Source organism: Podospora bellae-mahoneyi, chromosome 5 (genome assembly GCF_035222275.1).
Source record: "Podospora bellae-mahoneyi strain CBS 112042 chromosome 5, whole genome shotgun sequence".
NCBI lineage: Eukaryota > Fungi > Ascomycota > Sordariomycetes > Sordariales > Podosporaceae > Podospora > Podospora bellae-mahoneyi.
In genome coordinates, this window is record NC_085884.1 from 563,129 (window position 1) to 583,942 (window position 20,814).

Genomic DNA, 20,814 nt, shown 5'->3' on the forward strand with positions numbered 1-20,814 from the left:
TCTTGCCGGGTGGTTGGGGTTGGGGAGATGGAGGCTGAGGTGGTGCTGGAGTGGGATGTGGCCACTCGATATTATTATTTGACTGTGTAGGGAGGTGTTGGACTGATTTCACGGTGACGAAGTCACCACCGGCATATACAGACGATTTCTCATTTCCCGCTGCCAGTATCGGTATCGATGACGGTGAGTAGGTTGAGTTGTGTTGGCACCACCTTCCGTTCTCTCTCATACTTTTTTTTCTCCATAATGGGTGAGAGATTCTCTTGGTGATAGTAATAAAAATGGTACTATATCTCGTTGCTACATAGGCACAGTAGGGCTGCACATCTCCCGCATACGACGCGTGTTTTTTCCCACAGGATTCATTACCGACGGTTGGTTCCAACATACAACGCGAGCGCCGGGTGGACGGTTCCATATTACTTGCTGCACCGGCCAAAAGCGTTGATAGCGCTTGGGTGCAGGTTAGAATACCCGGATGAGCTGTCACTGGTGAGTAGACGAGAGCTGGTTGACTGTTGTGTTGGTATGTTCTTGGCACTTTGGACGGCATTCATTCAGAAAAGAGTATTATGTAGGAGAGGTGGGATTTGCCCCTGCATACTGCGTCTTTGACCGGTTTGGATCATGGTTGGGGGGGGGGGCGGTCACTAGCTTGTGCATATTCAATCTTGGGTATGTGGAAAAAAGAGACCTCGGGTGATCTTGAGGCTGACGGCAATCATCATGAGATACTTGTTTGTTTTCGGGATGTGGGTTGTGAGGGAAAGGGAGGGCAAAAGAGACATGTGACTTTCACAAGGGTACAAGGGGGTGATTATCAGCGCCCCTGATCCTTGCCCTGTGTATGCAGGCTTGGCGGGCACTGGTTCTCTTTAGCGCAACGTCATTTGATAACGTTTTCGCGCAAAAGGGGCCGGGCCGTCAGAGGATTGTGTGTGGCTTGCGGGTGCTGAACTGGTTTCGGTCAACACACGCGAGAGTGGCGTCTTCTAGTGCTGCATGGAAGGTTTTGGAGGATGGCTTCGGTGTCTTTTCTAGAAAGAAAAACACGAAGCCGCGCAAGAAAGGAGGTCAACGGAGAGACAGGCTGACTGACAGGCTGCTTGCCAGACACCCGACATCTGTCAACCACGAGGTTATCACCGCTCAGACAGCTTACTCCCAGGCCCTTTAGCCGTACCGTCATGCTGGAACGAGGTTAGCTGGGTATGTACGGCAATCAATTGAGGAAAGCGTTATCTGTTTGGCCCCTGGAAGACACTCTCACACGTGGAGAACAGCTTACTGCTGGGCAGGCGAGACACCCCACATCAACACCACCTTGCACAACCATGTCGTGCAGACAAACATGTCGGACCAATCAGGCCCGGCTGAAGCGCAAAAGAGCTCGTGGTTCGATGTCTCTTCCCAGCTGCCAACCGGACGAGTTTGGTAGCAGATCCGACACCTGTGGACGCCAACCTCGAGAGAGGATGACGGGGCTCCAGTCGAGATCCACGGAGAACATCTAGACCCTGTTGATCTCTCGTTTGGGGGTCGCTTTCTGGCTGCCGATCACTTTTGGCGATTTGAGCCTCTTTTCACCTCAACATCTTTGTTAACATCACTTTGCGCCGAGGCAGCTCGTTGACGAGCCTCAAGCAAGACACCTGCTCCTCAGAACAGGAGCCATGAGCCAGCAACCATGACTCTCTACTCGTCTCCACCTCTGGCACGGCCCTTCAGCGACGACAAGCCGACTCTCTTGACATCGTGGTGGATCACGCTGCTATGTGCCTTCATCATCCTCCTCCGTCTCGTGGGGCGGTTTGTGCGGGTCGAGAAGCTGTTTGGAGAGGACAAGGTCGCCGCCCTGGTGTTGATACCCCTCTTCCTGCGCATGGCCTTTGTGCACCCCATTCTCTTGTTTGGAACCAACAATGTCGAGTTGAACGATGAGCTGGACTTGTCGGACGAGGGGCTCCGGCGGCGGGCCATTGGGAGCGGACTGGTGCTGATCAGTCGTATGCTGTACGCAGTAGTGTAAAGGTCCCTCGACAGTTTTTGGGCAGCAACTCGGTGGCTAACATTGTGTTTCTCAGACTATGGCTGCTCAAGCTGGTTACTCTCGAGTTCTTTGATCGTCTGGTTGGACCTTCTGGGAGGAACCGCTACACCTTGCTCCTTCGGTCGATGCGCATCGCTTTGGTCGCGACCTTTGTGGCGGTTGTCGTCAGTGATCTTGCGGAATGCCAGCCGTTCACAAAGTACTGGCAGGTCAGTCCGGACCCGGGACCGCAATGTCGTCAGGGCTACGCAAACCTCCTCACAGCATCAGTTTGCAACGCGGCTACCGACCTGCTGCTGGTTGTGTTCCCTGTGCCCATTGTCATACAAAGCCGACTGCCGATGGGACACAAGTCGCTGCTGGTTGCCCTCTTTTGTCTCCACATCTTTACGGTGGTGGTGACCATCTGTCGGGTGCCTCAGATCATCAGCGAGCAGGGATACCAAGCGACGAGGACGACATGGGCTTCGGCCGATATCCTGATGGCAACATTTGCGGCCAACGCACTTACCATCGGGACCTTTATGAGAGACAAGGGTGTCAAGAAGAAGAAGTTCAAATACGAGCCGACAGAGTCGCAAAACAGAAGAAACTCGAGGAAGGATTCGATGGCCGTCTCGAAGAAGCCGTCCTGGGATGAGGATGATGACATGGAGGCGGATTATTCTGAAGGAAAACACGGAGGGCTGAGTCGTACAAAGACGCCCGACATCTCCTCGACACCAGGAGAGATCGAGCACGCCAAGGGGGAGATCAAGTCCCCCAGGGTGCACCACAGCAGTCGGTCAGCCAGCATGGACTCGCTGATTCCTAGGGGTCGACAGACACCTGCCACCCAAGTGGTCAAGACCACCACTTTTGAGATGACAGTCTCGTCGTCTGATGATCAGGAACATGTTCGGTGCAAAAAGCAAGCCCACGTAGGGCTCTGTCTGGCACCCATTCACGGGGTGGTAACAGCGACGGCAAACGGACGAGTGAGGGGGTCCAGCATCCTTCTTCGCGAGATGAAACCGATGCCAGACGCTCACAACGAGGAGACGGAACAGCAACAGCGCTGAGGGGTAGATGTGAGGTACCTTATCCTACGATTAGTTTTAGTGTTTTTAGTGTTTACTTTCTGAACATGATGATACCTACCTGACCTTTGTCGTGATTTTGCTTTTTCCCGGGTGGAGTGTGCGGCGTGCCCTGAATGCTGCGGGGGTGCGGGCGGGGGGGATCATCGTTTGTGGAGCTCCCTCCCAGGCATGACACAAGACTCTCCAGCGGCACGACCCTCGTGGCTCGTGGCTTACCAGGTCCTGGGCCCACGGGCAGTTGTTGCATCTCGTGAAGATGACCTCGGCCGGATCCCACCGCTCTTTTTTTTTTTTTTTTTTTTTTGTTATTCTATGCCCGGACAATAGCTGATGAGCTGAATTGGGGGGTTGTTGTTGTTGGGTTGCTGGGTTGTTGGGTTGTTGACGATGATCACCACAGTCACTGATGCTTGTCTCTGCTACGGCGGAGTAAGAGACCTCAGCAATCTCAAACAAGGCCTTTGTCATGTGCGCCGCAGGCATTGTTCCAAGTAGCAGACCTCCCTTTCCAAGCAGCACGGGCAGCTCCCGTCACCCACCCTCTCCCACAGACTTCGGGAGCAGAGGCACGTCCATCCATCAGGTACCCTTCGAGGTCTCAGACCCGAAAACCACGCAATCGGTTCCCAAAAGGCGCTAATGCAACCCAGAGCAAACCCCTGTCGGCTTGGTTCAGGCGACTGCAGTCGTTGGTGGAGGGCGGCACGGTGGGGCCACCCGACAGCTATTGTTCGTCGGGGACCCTCGATTCGCTGCGACCCCAGCAATCTTTGAGGTGATGGCAAGCATGGTTGGCATCATTTCGCCTTTTATCCTTTCCTTTGTCCTCTTGCATTTTGATGAGATATGTAGACAGCCTGCCGATAGGACAGTGTTGACACCAGCAGCATCAGTCGACACTCCCGTCCAACAGGGGCATCACCACCACCTCTCACACCCTCAACGGCTGGATCGGCAATCCTCCGAGGTGACAGTCAAACGACAAGCAGCGGCAGCAGTAGCAGCAGCAGGCAATGCGGGGCAAATATTGGCAGGACCGCCCATCTTTTCTTATCTCTCTGACACCGCTAGACGACAAACCCACGACACCCACCCACCCGTCATCTCCTGCTGCAGAAAATTTCCATGTTGGATCCCCCATCTCTCACATACACGCTATTACCGTCACCCTTCACGGCCCGTTTATTACGCTGTGGAAATTTCATTAGCTGTTGGGACAGACGGCGTTGCGAACGGCAGGCCACCACGGCTCTTATCTCCTAGGGTGTCCCCATCTACAACAGACCCAGTGCCAGGGGTTCTCCACGAACACAACCGTTTATCAGTGGACCCGTCACCCGCCGTTGTCTCCGTTTCGTGCCCGGTATTCGGGGGGCCACTTTCACTCCACTGCCAGGCCGAATAACTCTATTGTCGACGGCGGGATTCATCGCGAAAGAAAATCAAACAAAACAAACCCGGAACTCATCCACGCATGGTAATCGCGGGCCGTTGAGAGACACGGTTGTGCAACCCACCATCTCGCCGTCAGACCCGCCATTTTTGATCTCGCTCGCCATCCCCGTCACCTTCGCCATTCCAATGATCCGACAGAGATGACCCTCGACCGCGACATTGAGATGAGCCAGCTGGATCGCACCCGCAGTCTAGCCGAAGGCAGCAGCTTCACCGTCCGGGGTCAAAGTCGGGCCTCGAATCCTGATCATCATCATCATCATCATCATCATTATCATCATCAGCACCACAACCACCACCCTCATAATACCGTCGGCGTAGGTGCCGGAGGGATGAAAGCTCGCGTGGGGAGGTTCATCGACACCTTCCGTCGGGAACACCCAGACAACGTCCGCTACCACGACGACCCCAACTTTGCGCTTCACGTCACTGACCCAGAAGGTGGCCCAGGCGACTCACCGACGACAACCAGAACAACAAATGGGTTTGGCTCTGCTTCGGGGGTGGCGGTGGTGAGGCAGCATAATGGGGAGAGGTACTATGACTTACGGACGGCGAACTCCAGGACGGCGGGGACGTTGCTTGCGCGGGAGCTCAAGGGGAGGCATTTGCAGATGATTGCGATTGGGGGGTCGATCGGGACGGGTTTGTTTGTTGCGAGTGGGAAGGCGTTGAGTGAGGGGGGGCCGGCGGCGGTGTTGTTGGCGTACATCTTTGTGGGCGTGATGCTGTATTGCACGGTGCAGGCATTGGGGGAGTTGGCCGTGGTGTTTCCTGTCGCGGGGTCGTTCTCGGCTTTTTCGACGAGGTTTCTGGATCCGAGTTGGGGGTTTGCTATGGGTTGGAAGTAGGTTGTTTTTGTTGATCGTTTTTCTGTTGATGGGGAGACATCCCGCGTCGCCCTTTTTCTTCCGTTGTTCTGGTGTTGCATGCTAACGTGGTGTGACTGAAGCTATGCCTTGCAGTGGATAGTGGTGTTACCGCTTGAGATTATTGCCGGCGCCATGACTATCGGTTATTGGAACGAGAGTCTGAACAAGGCCATATTTGTGGCCGTGTTTCTGTTGGTCATTGTTGTCATCAACCTCTTTGGAGTAAAGGGGTACGGCGAGGCAGAGTTTGTGTTTGCCATTGTCAAAGTTACTGCTGTCGTCGGGTTCATGTGAGTTTCGCACGGGTGCTTACCTGTTGGTGGAACGTTGCTGACCACCCTGTTAGCCTTCTCGGTATCGTCATCAACATCGGAGGGACCCCCGAAGGCGGCTACATCGGCGGAAAGTACTGGTCCGACCCGGGCGCCTTCAACAATGGCTTCAAGGGCCTCTGCAGTGTGTTTGTCACCGCCGCCTTTGCCTTTGCTGGTACGGAGCTGGTTGGTTTGGCTGCCGCCGAGACAGCCAACCCGCGAAAGTCCTTGCCTACCGCCATCAAACAAGTGTTTTGGAGAATCACGCTCTTCTACATTGTGTCGCTTGCGCTCGTCGGTCTCCTGGTGCCGTACAACGAGCCCAGGTTGCTTGGTGCTACTAGCATCGCCGACGCCTCAGCCAGTCCCTTTGTCATCGCCATCGAAAGCGCAGGCACGACTATTTTACCCAGCATCATGAACGGCGTCATCCTTGTGTCCGTCATCAGCGTCGGCAACTCTTCCGTCTTTGGATCCTCCCGAACACTCGCCGCCCTCGCCGAGCTGGGCCAGGCGCCCAAGATCTTCGCCTACGTCGACCGCCGCGGCCGTCCACTAGTTTCCATCCTCGCAGCATCGAGCGTCGGTCTTCTGGCCTTCATGGCTAACTCCAAAGTCCACAGCCACGTGTTCGACTGGCTCCTCGCCATATCAGGCCTGAGCAGCGTCTTCACCTGGGGGAGCACCTGTCTGGCCCACATCCGCCTCCGCAAGGCATGGGCGTACCATCACAGATCAGTCAGCGACATGGCCTTTCGTGCTCAGGGGGGAACGATCGGCAGCTGGATCGGCCTGTTTTGCAACTGTCTCATTCTCGTCGGTCAGTGCTGGGTGGCGATTTGGCCCATTACGAGCGAGCCGTTGACGTCGAGTCAGCGGGCCGAGAATTTCTTTTTGCAGTGTTTGGCGATCCCGGTGGTGTTGTTATTTTTGATTGGGCACAAGCTGTGGTATAGGACGAGCGTGATCAAGGTGGAGGACATGGATATTGATACGGGGAGGAGGGATTTTGGCAGACTCGGGATCATCAAGGCGCAGGAGGAGGAAGAGAGGGCGAGTTGGCCGAAGTGGAAGAGGGTTTATAGGGTTATTTGCTGATGGTTTGGGGGCTGGGGCGTGTACATATGAGTATATAATTTGGGGGAAGGGTAGTCGTGATTGGTTGTAACTTGAGATGAATTTCAATGTCGCAGAGCATTCGTCGTGCTTTCAGGTGTCTTCTTGACTATCATGATTCCCACTGTATGCCCGGCGGAGAACGTTCCGGTAGCCACAAACGCCACCATTCCACCTCACCCTTACCATCATCACCCGCTCTCACCCTCACAGCCAACCCCTCGGACCCAACCACTCGGTACTCGGGTGTGAAGCCCAGTGTGTAAGGCACTTTGGTCTGATCTCGATTGGATAGGTAAGTATTTTACACTTATTTTAGGCTATGCCTTCTGATGAATGGCGTTGATTGCCACGGCATCTACACATGAGAAAGTGAGTGATGGGTGGCGACGATCTGGCAGGTCTCTGACAGTAACTGCGTGGCAGTGACTGCCTCCAGATTCACCACCAGTGCCTGCCCTGAGAGGGGCGGGAGCACCTGTCCAGCTTCCTACACCTGGCAACAGACTGACAGCCTCACTTGCCTACCTCAGGAATACACGGTACTTGTAGTACTTCCAACAGCAGCCCACTATCCGACGGCCAAATGGCCAATTGACCCGAAACGGCTTTCGTAGCCCACCACCCCACGGATTGGTGGGTGAGCTTTTGATATTTTCGGCAGATCCTCTTAGGAGAAGTAGAGACTCTTTCTCTTCTCGGTCTTGGTCAGTCCCGTCCCTCCACCGCATCACGACATTTTTTAGCTCATTGCAGAAACGTTTCCACGGCTCAAGAACTTATATTGTTGCCGAATTCTGTCTCACACTTCCCTAACCTCCAGACGAAGCCGCGGCAGCCCGCATGTTTCCGCACCGGAAAACTCGACGTGGACAATATTGCACCCAAACGGCCGTCCTCCTGGAGGCGCACCAAACCTCAACATGCGCATGGCATCCACGCACGACCTCTGTCTCTCTATTTTCTCCTGCTGTGGTACACAGCACTGTCGCAACAAACAATTCAATGCCCGAGAGCCGCTGACCGCCTCTGATCATCTGCTTCTTTTTTCTGGAACCCCAAGTCACGGCCCTAAAGGGAAGGTTGCAGCGCTCGCCGTGGGACAGACAGACCCCGGACCGGCAGTTGGAGCTTGCAAATCCGGGGAAAGGAACACGGCCAGGCATCTCATCATGCATTCCTCCCAGCCTCTGTCTTTTTACCAAGCTTTCCTCCTGTCGCACAGGCAGGATTCCCCGCATGCTGTCCCACGGGACGCCGAGGAGAACAACACCCCATCATGCGGGTGGAGGAATTGGAGACTCTTGGTGGGTTGGGGTACCTACCTTGATGATCACCACGTTACAGCCCAGCCGTGTTGTTCGGTCACGGGAGGCAGCTTGCTGGGACCGCATGCTCACCACATGCGAACACGATGGTTCATCCAATCTATCTTCGCATCGGCGGTGGTGTTGAGGTGGCACCGCGGTCATGATGATGCGATCAGATATCTTTTTGGCGAGTCCAATTATCTCCTCCTCTCCTTGCCCTTGCTTCCCACATACCGGTCAGCTTGCTCTGGTGTTGTTTGCTTTTTGCTAGCTTCCATTGCAGAATGGCGTTTCTCTGGATCGCCTCTCTTGTGTTGTGCTCTCTGTGGGGGGCACGGGGACAGACTGAACGATGTTCGGGTTACGAAGCCATCAACGTGCTGATGGCGGACTCGTATCTGATTGCAGATCTTGTTCTCATTGGCAACTGCAGCTCTCACAGCAGCGACATCGAGAACCTGAGGTTGCTTGTCGAGTACCAGACAGGTAAGCACGTCAATGTTTTTGTCTAGTATCACGATGCCGTCTAAGGTCACTGACTCGAACAGACTCACGGCTGCATGTCCTCATCACGGATGTCGATTCCCAAGTGTTTCAAATCCAGGAACACGTCCTCCCCCGACCGAGAAGCGAGAACGTGTCCTCGAGCAGCTCTGGGTTGCAGTTCAGTTTCACCCAAAGCCCGTTTGCCTTTGGGGTCACAAGAGCGTCGACAGGGGAGACCCTTTTTGACACGGCTGACACGCCGTTGATCTTTGAAACCCAGTACATCCGACTCAGAACTCGCCTGCCATCGAATCCAAATATTTATGGGCTTGGCGAACATTCGGATGACTTTCGCCTTCCGACATGGAATTACACCCGCACGCTATGGAACACGGAATCGCCCATGATCCCAAAGGGGCTCAATCTCTACGGCTCGCACCCGGTGTACTTTGACCATCGGGGCGAGTCAGGCACGCACGGCGTGTTTCTGCGGAATTCCAACGGCATGGATGTCAAGTTGGGCACCTCGGACCAGGGACAGCAATTCCTCGAGTACAATGTGATCGGCGGCGTATTCGACTTTTACTTCTTAGCAGGCCCGACCCCAAAAGACGTCAGCAAACAGTATGCCGAAGTTGTCGGGCTCCCATCGTTTGTGCCGTACTGGGTCCTGGGTTTCCATCAGTGCAAGTATGGATATGAAAGCGTTGATGAAGTTAGACAAGTTGTTGACACCTACGCGGCCGCTGGGATCCCATTGGAGACGATGTGGGGTGATATTGACTACATGAGCGACCATCAGGATTTCACCACGGACGGGAGCCGTTACCCCCTGGAGAAAGTTCGGCAGTTGGTTCAGAGTCTGCACGATGATGGACAACACTATGTTCAAATCCTGGATCCGGGAATTCATCGAGCTGGTGGTTACCCAACCTACACCAGAGGCGCCGAACAGAACGTCTTTCTCAAAGCAGCAGATGGCTCATTTTATCGCGGGTTTCAATGGCCCGGCGAAGTGGTTTGGCCTGACTGGCTCCATCCAAACACACAGGAATGGTGGACAGATGAGATCAGGAGGTTCTACGACCCCAACTCAGGCGTCAACATCGATGGGCTGTGGGTTGACATGAATGAGGCGAGCAACATGTGTGAAAGCACCAGCTGCTTTGCTTCAACATCTGCTCGAACCTGGGTTGCCAACAAGGGTAACGCGGTCAGGAAACGTTACGGGGACCCAGTTCCATTTCTTGGAGTGCCAGAGAGAGATCTCTTCAACCCCCTGTATCGCATACAGAACCGATGGGGCGACATCTCCAGCAAAACTTTGTGGACGAACATCACCAATGCCGACGGAACCCACCAGTATGATACTCACAACTTCTACGGCACCATGATGGCTGGCGCCACCCGGAACGCCCTGCTGAGCAGAAACTCGGCTGTCAGGCCCTTCGTCCTCACTCGATCGACCTTTGCTGGCGTGGGGAGAGTGGCAGCGCATTGGTTCGGTGACAACGCTTCTAGGTGGGATCATTACCGAACTACTATCCGCCAAATGTTGTCCTTCACTGCTCTGCACGCGGTGCCCTTTGTTGGATCTGACGTCTGTGGCTTCAACGAAAACGCGACGGAAAAAATGTGCGCCCGCTGGGCTTTGCTAGGCGCGTTCCAGCCCTTCTACCGCAACCACGCAGATATCACGGCCAACCGTCAGGAATTTTACCTGTGGCCTTTGGTCACCCAAGCCGCCAAGAAGGCGATTGATACTCGCTACAAGTTGCTCGACTACATGTACACCTCCCTCTGGAAAGCGAGCGCTGACGGCACGCCCAACGCCAGCCCGCTGTGGTTCTTCTACCCCTCGGATAGCAACACGTTTGGCATCCAGAACCAATGGATGCTTGGAGACGCGTTACTTGTTTCTCCAGTTGTTGACGACGACTCCCAGAGCGTCAGCTTTTACCTTCCGGACGATATCTGGTATGACTTTTGGACTTTTGAGCAAAAGGCCGGGGGTGGACAAACGCACAGGTTGGACGGGGTACAGTGGGATGAGATTCCTGTTCACATTCGAGGCGGGACTATCCTTGCTATGAGGACTGAATCAGCGAATACTACTGCCCAGTTGAGGGAGAAGAACTTTAGGATTATTGTTGCGCCGGGAAAGGACGGGACTGCCAAGGGGGAATTGTACTTGGATGATGGGGCCAGTTTGGATGTGGGGGGGAACAAGTCGGAGATTGGGTTTGTGTGGGATGGGCAGAGCTTTGCTGCGAACGGAACGTTTGGGTTTGAGACGGATGTGAAGGTTGAGAGGGTTGTTGTTCTCGGAGGGGAGGGAGGGGAGGTTGTTACGCATGAGGGGCCTTGGGGGTTGGGAGGAGGGTTTGGTTTTCATTTGTAGAGAGGGGAAGGGGTGATGAAGTGTTTGAATTTTATTCTTGAACTTTCTGCTGATAGTATTGTGAGTTGGTTCCGGGTGTTCTTCTTGTCCATTTTCACGAGAGATTGCCCGTTGTGAAGCTGCTCGTAACCAAACAGTGCAGGATGGGGCTCGAAAATACAAATGGCAATTGTCTTGAGGTCCAATAAATAGCCCGCTTGTTCCATCTTTTTGTTCGGCAGTCAGAGGTTGGTGTTGCCAAGCGCCAATGCTGATGGCCCCTTATTCCGGCCTCTTGCCAAACCAAACGCTCACAATCAAGACAGACCAGACGTCCACATATTCCAATCCCATATCATCTCCTACATTCTCCCCACTACCAATCATCCACACCCCCCATGCTTCAAACACCTACACCTTTTAAACCCCTTCTTAACCATCCCCTTCTAGGTCAACGTAGAGGGAGGAGGGGGGGTGATGCTGGGAGAGAGGGCAGGGTTTCTAAAGCTGGCTTCTGGAAGAGGAGTTTCTGAACTCTGGAAGCTGCTAACAACTTCGTGTCGTGTTCCTGGGGTGAAATTCCTGCAAATGCTAAGCATCGTTCAACGGTGTCTAATCTCCCAGATCCTGTACACTTTTCATCACTCCAGATCACACACAAAATCCCCCTATCCCCTCCCAAAAAAAAGTAATAAAAAAAACCAGTACGAACCCCCATGAATCTCTCCCTCACCTCCTCAAAATTTGATCCTCTTCACCTTGTCCCCGGGGACCGGGGATATACCTCACCCACGGCTCAACCGACAAATCCGTCACCTCGTCATATTTCCCGTTCATCACCAGCGTCTCAACCTCAATAACCCCCCCCCGCAGCTCGAGTGTTAAGTTTCGCTATTTCAAATACGAATTATCTGTTGCGTTGGCCCAATGCCACTTGTTGTTGCAGGAGGCTTTTATGGTGGTCAGCAGCACCCAACGCCGGAAACGGCAGTTGATCAAGCCACTAGACGGCGTCCATCCATGCCCCGTTGCTGTTTAAATAGGTACCTACCTTTAAGCACCCATGCGACAAGTATAAATATGACCTTACAAAAGCTGTACTTATTAGCACTCAAGCTTTATCGTGATACCATCTACACTTTTGAATCGCCAAGGTATCCTCGATGTTTTTATCGAGTCAATCTGCACTCGAGTACACCTCGATTCATCTCACCCGGAGATGTCTGTTTATCTCCGACAGCTCGGACCACAGTGTATGTGTGTGTGAGCATAGAGGGGAAACCACTCATCATTTTCATCCCCTTTCCTCCCCAATTTTCAATTTTCACCCTTTCATCCATCATCACCACACCCCTCAAACCCAACCCCCTCCCCCCCCCTTAATCCTCATCATGGGCGGCGCACCCCCCTCCCCCCTCGAATCCTCCCTCCGAAAACTCCTCACCCCCGAATTATTCTCCCGCCTCGTCACCCACCGCCTCCCCTACCCCCCCCAATCCCCCATCAACTTCTCCCACTTCGCCAACACCATATTCCTCACCGACCCTTACTCCCCCTTGGTCTCCCCCCAGGCCTGGCCCGCCCTCCTCGCCATGTCCCAGCACCCCCTCTCCTCCATCCCCGACCTAGCAACCTTCCTCCCACCCCCCTCCTCCCCTTCCTATCCCACCCAAACCCTCGGCCTCCTCCTCCTCCTCGACCACATCCCCCGCCTCCTGTTCCGCGGCATCGACCAGCGCTACACCTACTCCTTCTTCTCCCACCTCTCCCAATCCCTCGCCTTGTCCTGGCACTCCCTCCCCTCCCACCTCCGCCCCGACTCCTACGCCCGCTGGAAGCACGAGCAGAACGTCGCCCTGGACTACTGGATCGCCGTCCGGTTCTGGTTCGCTACACCATTCGTCCATTCCGAAAAGCCAGAACTGCAGGAAATCGCCATAACCCTCACGGAAGAAACCCGCGCGACGGTGGAGAAAGAAACCGGGTCGGCTGACCCTTACCGCCAAAAACGCGACGAGATACTAGGCGACTCGTACGCTTTTCCCAGGGTCTACAACGCCGGACCGCCGCAGGGGGATCAGGTGACGAGAGAGAGCTTCACGTGGTGGATGGGCATGTTGTTCGACGTCCACAAGCCGATCGTCGACCGGTTTGGGAGGTACCCCTATCTCAATGGGATAACCGGGCGGGATGCGAACGGCGGAGAAGAAAAGTGGTTGGAGGAGATCAACCACTTTGCCGAGGCGGACGAGGAGAGCGTTAGGCGGGTGAGGGAAGATGTCAAGGCGGGACGGTGGTCGCCGTTGGGGACTGACACGCCTCGCTGAGATAAGACAACAAAACAAAATTGGTAGTAATAGTGGTGTTGTTGATCAGTCATTACAAAGCTAAAACAGGTATCACTGCAACAACCTCCTTTTTCCAATCCCTACTCTCCTCCATATCCCCAACACCACGACATGACCAAAGGGTATTATCACCAGGCCTCCCACTTCTGTCCCCCAACAGCAATCAACCGATTAAACAACTCATCCCTCAGCGGAATAGCCGTAATCTTGTACACCTCCCCCCGACTCGTCCTCAGCTCCAACCCGTCGCTCACCTCCCTCTCCAAACTCCACCCCACCACCAACTTCGCCTTCCACCCATATCCGCCAAGCTTCTTCAACTCGACAATCTCCGACACGGGCACGCTCCACATGGCATGTAAATCCTCCTTCTCCTCTCCATTTGGCCCAATCTTTTCCTTTGTCTTCTTCGTTCCAAACGCCACGACCGGAATTGTGGCTGCCGTCGACAAATAAACATTGCCCTTCTTGCCGTCGTATCTCGCCTCAAACTCTACCGGTCCACTGATGGGCACCTTTTCGGCAGGGGGAACAACTCCCAGTCTCTCCTTGGCGTTGTGGCTGATGCCCATCTTGCCCCTGATAGTATCGGCGCCCACGGCAGTCTTGACAGCAGTCTTTGCAGTGCCCCTGAAAAAGTTGAGGAACTTGTTGCTCTTCTTGTTTTGCTCCTTGTCCTGTCCCTTGACCATGACGCTGTGCCCGCCTTGGTTGCCGCCCTTGTCGTGCTTGATACTGGGATCGTAGTGGATCGCTTCCTGGAGTTCACCCACGCTTGCGTTCATGGGAGCATCGGCACCGGCAGCGGAAAGGTCATTGGAGGTAAGCTGGGCAGGTTTGTCGGGAGGTACTTCGCTGATACGGGGTGGTGGTGGGAGGGGTGCATGGTTCGCCTCCCCAATACGGAGGAGAGTGATGGTGAGCTGAGCATTGGTGGGAACGCCTTTGAGGAGAGTACTACAAAAAGGTAAGATAGTCAGTGTACTGAGCCTTTCAAGGATGACGGAAATCAAGACATACTTTCTCAACTCCAGCAACTTCTTCCAGTCGGGGATAGTTCTGTTGAGCCAGTCCAGACCACGAGAGATAATAGGGTCACCGAAGAACCCGAACCCAATGCCGAAGGTGACACCCTTGACAAACATGTACGAAGTGACGACGAACGACAAGGCGAGAAGAGGCAGGATGAGCGCGACAAATCTCAGACGGTGAACATCGGTGGGAAACGGCGGCGTAGGAGACAACGCGCTACAGCACTCTGTTGGCATCAGTCCTCTCTCAACTTCACTAGCAACAAAACTCACTTTGCAATCCTCTCCCAGGTATCCACAAAATCCCCCAGCGCATGCATAATGGGCTGAAGCTTCGACCACATAGCTGTCTGCATCGGCACCTCCGTCTTGTCCCTCTTGGTCCCCGGCTTCGACCCAATAGCTTTGTGCATCTCGCTCGTGGACTGCTCTGCCGACTCCTGATCCCCCTGAGCATGTTGCCCGACAGCGCCGCTCACCGCCACCGTCGCGATCCCGCTCACAAAATTGCTAGCTTCCTGCTCGACCGCCTCACCCTTGTGATTCTCTGGCGCGCCCGTAGCGCTGTCGTGGCTACCTAGCACACCAGCCTTGGGTTTCTGTATCCCGCCTGTTTTGCTGTCGACAAGCGACACTGGCGCAGGGGGGAAGAGATACTCTCTCGTCCACGGCACCGCGATGAGCGCCACGAGAACACTAATCAGCAGCGGTGTGAGGAAGTCAAACAGCCACGCAAGGAAATAAGCGCTGCAAAACGCTGCTGTGCGCCGGGTTTCCTTCCAGGAACGGAGACGAGCAATGTGCTTGACTGCCGCTAGCATCCCTACGCCAACCGTCATATAGAGGCGCTCAAAGTTGCCGCGCATCTTGTCTGGCGAGAACTCTTCCTGTTCCGCAATGTTGAGATCGAGACCGCCGGGCGGGGGGTAGGGGGTGGCTTTGGTGTGGAAGATTTGCTGTCAGAGCGGTTGCGTTAACTTGAGACCTGACATATGCGCAGAGACCATTTCTGACGTCGACATACCTTGTTAAACCGGCGCACGAGCATCCAGAGCTCTTCGTTGTCCATACCACCTACCAGAGGGGCTGGAATCTCTTGCTTGGGCTCGTTCCATCCTAGGTCGCGAACCTCTTCGTCGTGGTCGAGTTGGGCGATGCCTTGGGGGTGTTCGGTGGTGCCCTCGGTGGCCAAGGCGTGCGAGAGAGTTTGTTGGTTTCCCAGTTTGTCACTGGGCTCGGGCTTGTGAGGGCCTTCGACAGAGGTGGTAGGGTTGACGGCGGGGATGGGTAAGAAGTCGACGATTTCAGATCCTAGGCTGTTTTCATTTTCGTCCTTGGACGGCACGTCCGGTGCCGTTGGCTGGGATGAAGCCATGACCGTGTAGGTTAAGGTCTGTCCAGTCTAGGTAGGGGGGTGCAAAAGGGTAGTTAGTATGATTAAGGTAGGATAGTGGCCGGGCCTGGGGCCAAGTGGACAACGAAAAGAGCTTTATTCTACGTAAGTCGAGAGCAGGCAGGTGGTGGATGGGGGGTCATAGACATTGTCGCCAGTGGTTTTATTGATGCTCCTGGTGCTGGGCTGAAAGACGGCAATGACATCAATGGCTGCCAATCAGCGGGCGGATAAAAATGGAGTCGGTGACGCAGGTGTGCCAGAGCCATGGTTCGAACCTGCTGGGGAAGCGTCGTTTGGGTGCCATTCCGTTTTGAGTGACGGCCCAATCTCAGATTCGAGAATCTCTTGGTCTTGCCAAATACGAGCAGGATCATCGATTTTTTTGTGGAATGAATGCTCCGGAATCGATGACGTTCTGTGGAACCCGGTTGTGGTTGCGGGAGGCAGTTGCACGCCAGCTGGCTGGACTTACACAGGTCTTGGCATGATACCAACAACCCCAAGTCACATCAGTTACGCTTCATCAAGGAGATTGGAAGATCACTACATCCGCAACGAAACAAGATTTTATAACACCATGTCATTTGTCCCCTCTTAAACCCTCATCACTACATGTCGAGGAATCATCTTGCGATGATGGTGGTTTTCCTTCCGCCGTGAAGCTGGGTGGCCGGTCCCTATTGCAATTCATCTGCCGGAATTGTTGAAGACTGGGATAGAAAGGTTGGTTGTCACGTTCGGCATTCAATGGGAAGTTGGGAAATTGTGGTGTCGAAAACCCCATGACTTGTTGGATGGAGAAATTCTGGGGTGGGGGGGGCCGATACTCGTGGCGGGGGTGTCAGAGGTCTCCGTGGGATTTCCGAGGACTCGGGGACTGTAAAGGAGGTTTCGTCGAGTCCAGGTGGCTTCCGGGGTGGCGCATTTTCACAAGGTGTTTTTCCATAGGTCACATGTGCATAGAGACTTTCCATTCAGGTTGCACCGACCTTTCGCAGAGACTTGGCCGGACAATATTACCCTCGTTTGTTGATCAAGTCGTAGTGACCCTCATGAACACGAGAACCAACGACCTCCATATTCACAAATGCCGGCCTTATGAGCTCCTCAAGGTCCATCCAGCTCTTGCAAGCATTGTACGGGAATGAAACTTTCTTCCTACTGCATCCTTGAACGAAATAGGTACGTCTGTCGTCAAGTCTTCAGATTCCTTTGGGAATGCCTTTGCCTTGCAGTTTGGACCCAAATGCAGATTCTGCGTGGCGGATCAGAAAGTCGGCATTCTTTCTCCGCTCGGCTTGACAAGATTCCCAATCCTTCTTCTCTGCTGCTAGCTTCTCCAGGACTGCAAGCCGCTCCAACAATGCATGGTCGGGGCCACCGGTGCTGCTCAGCGTTTTGGGTTTCTCGAGTGAAGAAGCAGGGGATTTCGCAACCTCAAGCCTGCCTCCAAGTTCAGTTTTCAGCTGCGAGGGCTTGGCCGAAGTTTTTGGGGACTCATTGACAGTCTGGTGATCCGAACGCGTCGAACCCAGTTCTTCCCCTATGAGGTCGACGACTTCCAAATCCACACATGTAGATTCTGAGGTATATCCATCATTATGATCGAGGGTCGGAGCGTGCGATGGGGTGGATGAAGGGACAATAGAGCGATCTCCACTGCACAACAGTTAGCCAATTATCCAAAATAATTCTGTCCAGGTATCAATATCCATACAGGTTCGCTGCGGAGAGCAGAAGATTCAGCGCAGCGAGACAGTTATGCAACTTCTCGCGTAGCTCTCTCAGTTCGTCTTTCCCGTACAACTCCCACCCAATTCTGCACCCACTATCTCGACTAGTTGGTGGCCCGTTACTGGACAAACTCTTTTTCAGGGATTCGGTTCGTTTGAGGAATTTCGAGATCGTGTCCAGTGACGATGAGATGAGAAATGACGCCGAGTTGATTGTGTCTCGGGGCAGAAAAACCTGGTTTTGGCTGAGTTGGCTCACAGCGGTGAAGGCCTGTTGGGTCAGGACAAGTTCCTTCATTGCAGCTTCATATTCGGAGGGAGCGTCTGCTGAAGTTTTCACGAGGATGTACAGTTTCTGGGCCATCCCGGCGCCAGCGACAAAGTCACCCACGGAGTAACCAGATGACATCTTGTACCATGGGGCGTAAGAAGGATAGTAAAACTTGATATTGTGTAGTAATCCGAGCTTGAAAAGGCAGCAAAAGGTTAGGCAGACTGGTTGCAAGTATGTTTGACACCTGACAGTGATGAATAGGTAAATATGAACTCCTGGGGAGGCTGGATGGGCTGTTTTGGTTTAATGAATGGGATGGTATCTGATGGTCAAGGATAATGTTACACAGCCACGAGAGCCTAGTTGCAGATACTGCGTGGTTCTCATGTCGAGGCCCGGCCAGTGGTGAAGGCACTGTGGCGGAGCTTGCATTCCGCCTCGTTCATGTTGTTGGTGGCAGGCATAACCAAAGCACAAGAATTGCTGACCTATCATTTGAGGTGTAGACGTGGAACTCGGTCTTGTAAAGAAGTGCGACGTTGCCAACAGCTGCTCGCCAGACTTCAGGGCGTAACAGCGCAATCTCCCAGACTCTCCGTCGGCAAGTCAAAAACGCCCACTTAAGCAACTATAGCCATATGCGCCTCCAATCCACCAGGACTATCGATCCGAATCTTCACCCCCGGTGCGACAAAGAAAATCGACCCTTCCTCCAGTCTAAACGTCTTTCCGTCCGCTAGCATTGTTCCGTTGCCGTGTGTGATAATCATAACACCCGGCCCTCGGTGCGCCTCAATGTCTTCTCCCTCTCCCTGCAACAGGCTGAGCCTGAGCATGTCGAACTCGCTCATGGGTGGCTTGTAGATCTTAACCTTTCCGTGGTCCTGCGACGGCAGGATGACGCTGTCTTTTGATCTCGTGCTTGGCTTGAATGTGAGCGTGTCGGCAAACATGTTGATATTGTTGCGATCCGCCGGAGGACAGAAGCCAGCGTTGAGGACATTGTTGCTGCGAGCCATGCACTCGACAATATCACCACTCAAGTAGGCGTGGATTCCGTCTGCCGGAATGTAAATCGCGTCACCCGCGTCCAACACGAGGAAGTTCATGCAGAGTAACGCAACCAGAGATCCGTTATCAGTAGCGCCATACTGGTCTTGGAGACGAGGCAGCAAATCGAGGATGTATGTCTGCTTGCCAAGCTCTTCCTTGGATGCCTTGGCCAAGGCTTCCTCAACGGACTTGACGGTCTTCTCATCGGCCTGGAGAAGGGACCGGGTGACTTCGCGGAGGGTTAACTCCGACCAGTCTTCGATGCCAGCAGGGACAAATTGGCGCAGGACCCCGAGGCGCTTGAAAAGTAACTGAACCTCCTCCAGCGGCTTCCACCCAGCAAAGACCTCGAACTTGGAAAGCGCCACTGCAATCTCGGGCTTGTGGTTCGGATCGGTGAAGTTCTCTGGATCTTCTTTGTGAAGCTTGGCGGCGAGCTCCTTGTTGGGGTGAATCTGAAGAGGTAAGGCTTTGGCGATGGAGAGAATTTTGGGCAGAAAAGGCAGCTGTCCACCTAGCTCCTCGATAACCTTCTTGCCGAGGAGTTCGTCCTTGTGCTTCTGGAGGACATCCTGGAGAAGCTCGCCTGTTTCCAGCACTCGAGCAGGAAAGTCTGGATAATCCCCGAACCAGAGCTCAGAGTAGAATTCGTCGTTCTTAATTTCAAAATTGGGGTCGGTCTTCTTGTGGAGCTGGACGGCAAGTGATTTCTCGCCCTGCTTGCCCCAGGGGTAGTTGTTGCAGCTTCCGACGAGCTGGAAGACGTGGTCGGTTCGTGTCATGGTGGATAGGTAGATGGGGATGATCTGGGTGTTGTTGTATGCAGTTGGGATGATTGTGGCCTACGAGATTGCTCGAGACCGGATGAACTGCAGCTGCAGCTCTTTTATGTGGAAATGTCAGGAATCTATGCTGTCACCGTAATGCTCTAGAGTGATGTCGTCACTATCTTTGGGTTTTGTGGGGCCGTTGCGGAAGCCGCTGGCTCGGCACGGCATGGCGTTCTGGTGGGGGGCCGTGGGACCGAGTGGTCTTCGGAAGAGACGGGAGACAGGCAGGAGACCGCCGGCAACTTCTCCCACAATCATCTGTAGCCGCCCAGTCAACTGACCCATATTCGACCACAGTATCTACCTGACCTAGCTCAACCTCTGACCTCTTTTTTTGGTTGCCGATCAACATCACCGTGGATAACTCTACGTTTGCAGCCACCAAGAACCTCAATGCTGCTCTTCAACAACTTCGTCAAATCGACACCGGGTGTCTCTGGATTGGGCGCCCTATGCATCGACATGGCGGATCATCTGGAAAGACTACGTCAAGTGACATATATGCACACTATCTGCAGTCTTGCCAACCGAGTTTGTCTTTGGTCGGGACGTGGAACTATGTCCACAGATGCTGTCATGGATCACTTTGCAACGCACGCACCGCAAGCTATATTGCTCAGATCTGAACTCAGTCAGCTATACATTCCTAATCCTCGGAATGGAGAGCTGATGAGAGAGGTTGAAGAATATCTCACGTTCAGAGCATTGGCCACAAGCTCAGCAGGAACGCTTAGCTGCCCGGACTCTAAGCTGGGCGCGTTTTGGTATGACTTCATAAGGGACTACATAAACTTACACGGGGTGATGGACAGGGGCCTACCATACATCGTGTCAAGGGAGTACTGGCACCGAATATGGATCATTCAGGAAGTGGTCCTTGCCCACCTCCCGATCATCATGGTCGGTGAACCGCATTACATGGCCACAGGCCCGAGAGATATTCTCTGCGGTGTATTGGGACTTGCACGTAAGATTCTAGGGAAACACAGTTTGGATATACAGGCGGACTACCATCGGTCGGTTGCTGACGTGGTTTACGACTTTGACACGGATCTTGCTTCACATGCAGTCTTCACTCATCATA

At 53.9% G+C, this 20,814-nt stretch overlaps 9 protein-coding genes across 9 annotated transcripts; 4 read left to right on the forward strand and 5 right to left on the reverse strand.

Moving 5' to 3' along the window:
• Positions 1-604: 604 nt before the first annotated feature.
• QC761_501440 (uncharacterized protein) lies at positions 605-3,195 on the forward strand. Its single transcript, XM_062879387.1, has 2 exons — positions 605-2,025; positions 2,085-3,195. Exons 1-2 carry the CDS (start codon positions 1,688-1,690, stop codon positions 3,109-3,111), a joined length of 1,365 nt encoding a protein of 454 aa, XP_062730463.1. The 5' UTR covers positions 605-1,687; the 3' UTR covers positions 3,112-3,195.
• A 389-nt stretch (positions 3,196-3,584) lies between these two features.
• Positions 3,585-6,893, forward strand: HIP1_2 (histidine permease). Its single transcript, XM_062879386.1, has 3 exons — positions 3,585-5,434; positions 5,540-5,749; positions 5,806-6,893. The coding sequence occupies exons 1-3, from the start codon at positions 4,728-4,730 to the stop codon at positions 6,869-6,871; spliced, it is 1,983 nt and encodes a 660-aa protein (XP_062730464.1). The 5' UTR covers positions 3,585-4,727; the 3' UTR covers positions 6,872-6,893.
• Positions 6,894-7,625: 732 nt separating this feature from the next.
• Positions 7,626-11,086, forward strand: QC761_501420 (uncharacterized protein; the record flags this gene model as incomplete). The annotated part of the gene is made up of 2 exons (XM_062879385.1): positions 7,626-8,685; positions 8,748-11,086. The coding sequence occupies exons 1-2, from the start codon at positions 8,484-8,486 to the stop codon at positions 11,084-11,086; spliced, it is 2,541 nt and encodes an 846-aa protein (XP_062730465.1). The 5' UTR covers positions 7,626-8,483.
• A 716-nt stretch (positions 11,087-11,802) lies between these two features.
• On the reverse strand, positions 11,803-11,902 carry QC761_0074600 (uncharacterized protein; the record flags this gene model as incomplete). Its single annotated transcript, XM_062872748.1, is given in 2 exon segments — positions 11,803-11,831; positions 11,839-11,902. Coding segments are annotated over 2 exon segments (93 nt in total).
• A 554-nt stretch (positions 11,903-12,456) lies between these two features.
• QC761_0074610 (uncharacterized protein) lies at positions 12,457-13,392 on the forward strand (the record flags this gene model as incomplete). The annotated part of the gene is made up of 1 exon (XM_062872749.1): positions 12,457-13,392. One exon carries the CDS (start codon positions 12,457-12,459, stop codon positions 13,390-13,392), a length of 936 nt encoding a protein of 311 aa, XP_062730467.1.
• QC761_0074620 (uncharacterized protein) lies at positions 12,612-12,972 on the reverse strand (the record flags this gene model as incomplete). The annotated part of the gene is made up of 2 exons (XM_062872750.1): positions 12,612-12,713; positions 12,874-12,972. 2 exons carry the CDS (start codon positions 12,970-12,972, stop codon positions 12,612-12,614), a joined length of 201 nt encoding a protein of 66 aa, XP_062730468.1.
• A 149-nt stretch (positions 13,393-13,541) lies between the features above and the next one.
• On the reverse strand, positions 13,542-16,223 carry QC761_501400 (uncharacterized protein; the record flags this gene model as incomplete). The annotated part of the gene is made up of 4 exons (XM_062879384.1): positions 15,469-16,223; positions 14,718-15,400; positions 14,434-14,661; positions 13,542-14,370 (listed from the first exon to the last, which is right to left on the reverse strand). Exons 1-4 carry the CDS (start codon positions 15,817-15,819, stop codon positions 13,542-13,544), a joined length of 2,091 nt encoding a protein of 696 aa, XP_062730469.1. The 5' UTR covers positions 15,820-16,223.
• Positions 16,224-16,928: 705 nt separating this feature from the next.
• On the reverse strand, positions 16,929-17,982 carry QC761_501395 (uncharacterized protein; the record flags this gene model as incomplete). Its single annotated transcript, XM_062879383.1, has 2 exons — positions 16,929-17,499; positions 17,558-17,982. 2 exons carry the CDS (start codon positions 17,980-17,982, stop codon positions 17,043-17,045), a joined length of 882 nt encoding a protein of 293 aa, XP_062730470.1. The 3' UTR covers positions 16,929-17,042.
• A 485-nt stretch (positions 17,983-18,467) lies between these two features.
• QC761_501390 (uncharacterized protein) lies at positions 18,468-19,682 on the reverse strand (the record flags this gene model as incomplete). Its single annotated transcript, XM_062879382.1, has 1 exon — positions 18,468-19,682. The coding sequence occupies one exon, from the start codon at positions 19,680-19,682 to the stop codon at positions 18,468-18,470; it is 1,215 nt and encodes a 404-aa protein (XP_062730471.1).
• Between the last annotated feature and the right edge of the window lie 1,132 nt (positions 19,683-20,814).

Coding starts and splice junctions, on each gene's coding strand:
- QC761_501440 (XM_062879387.1), top strand. CDS start 1,688: ATGACTCTCTACTCGTCTCCACCTCTGGCACGGCCCTTCAGCGACGAC. Junction 2,026..2,084: donor CGTATGCTGTACGCAGTAGT/GTAAAGGTCCCT, acceptor TGTGTTTCTCAG/ACTATGGCTGCTCAAGCTGG.
- HIP1_2 (XM_062879386.1), top strand. CDS start 4,728: ATGACCCTCGACCGCGACATTGAGATGAGCCAGCTGGATCGCACCCGC. Junction 5,435..5,539: donor GGGTTTGCTATGGGTTGGAA/GTAGGTTGTTTT, acceptor GTGTGACTGAAG/CTATGCCTTGCAGTGGATAG. Junction 5,750..5,805: donor ACTGCTGTCGTCGGGTTCAT/GTGAGTTTCGCA, acceptor CCACCCTGTTAG/CCTTCTCGGTATCGTCATCA.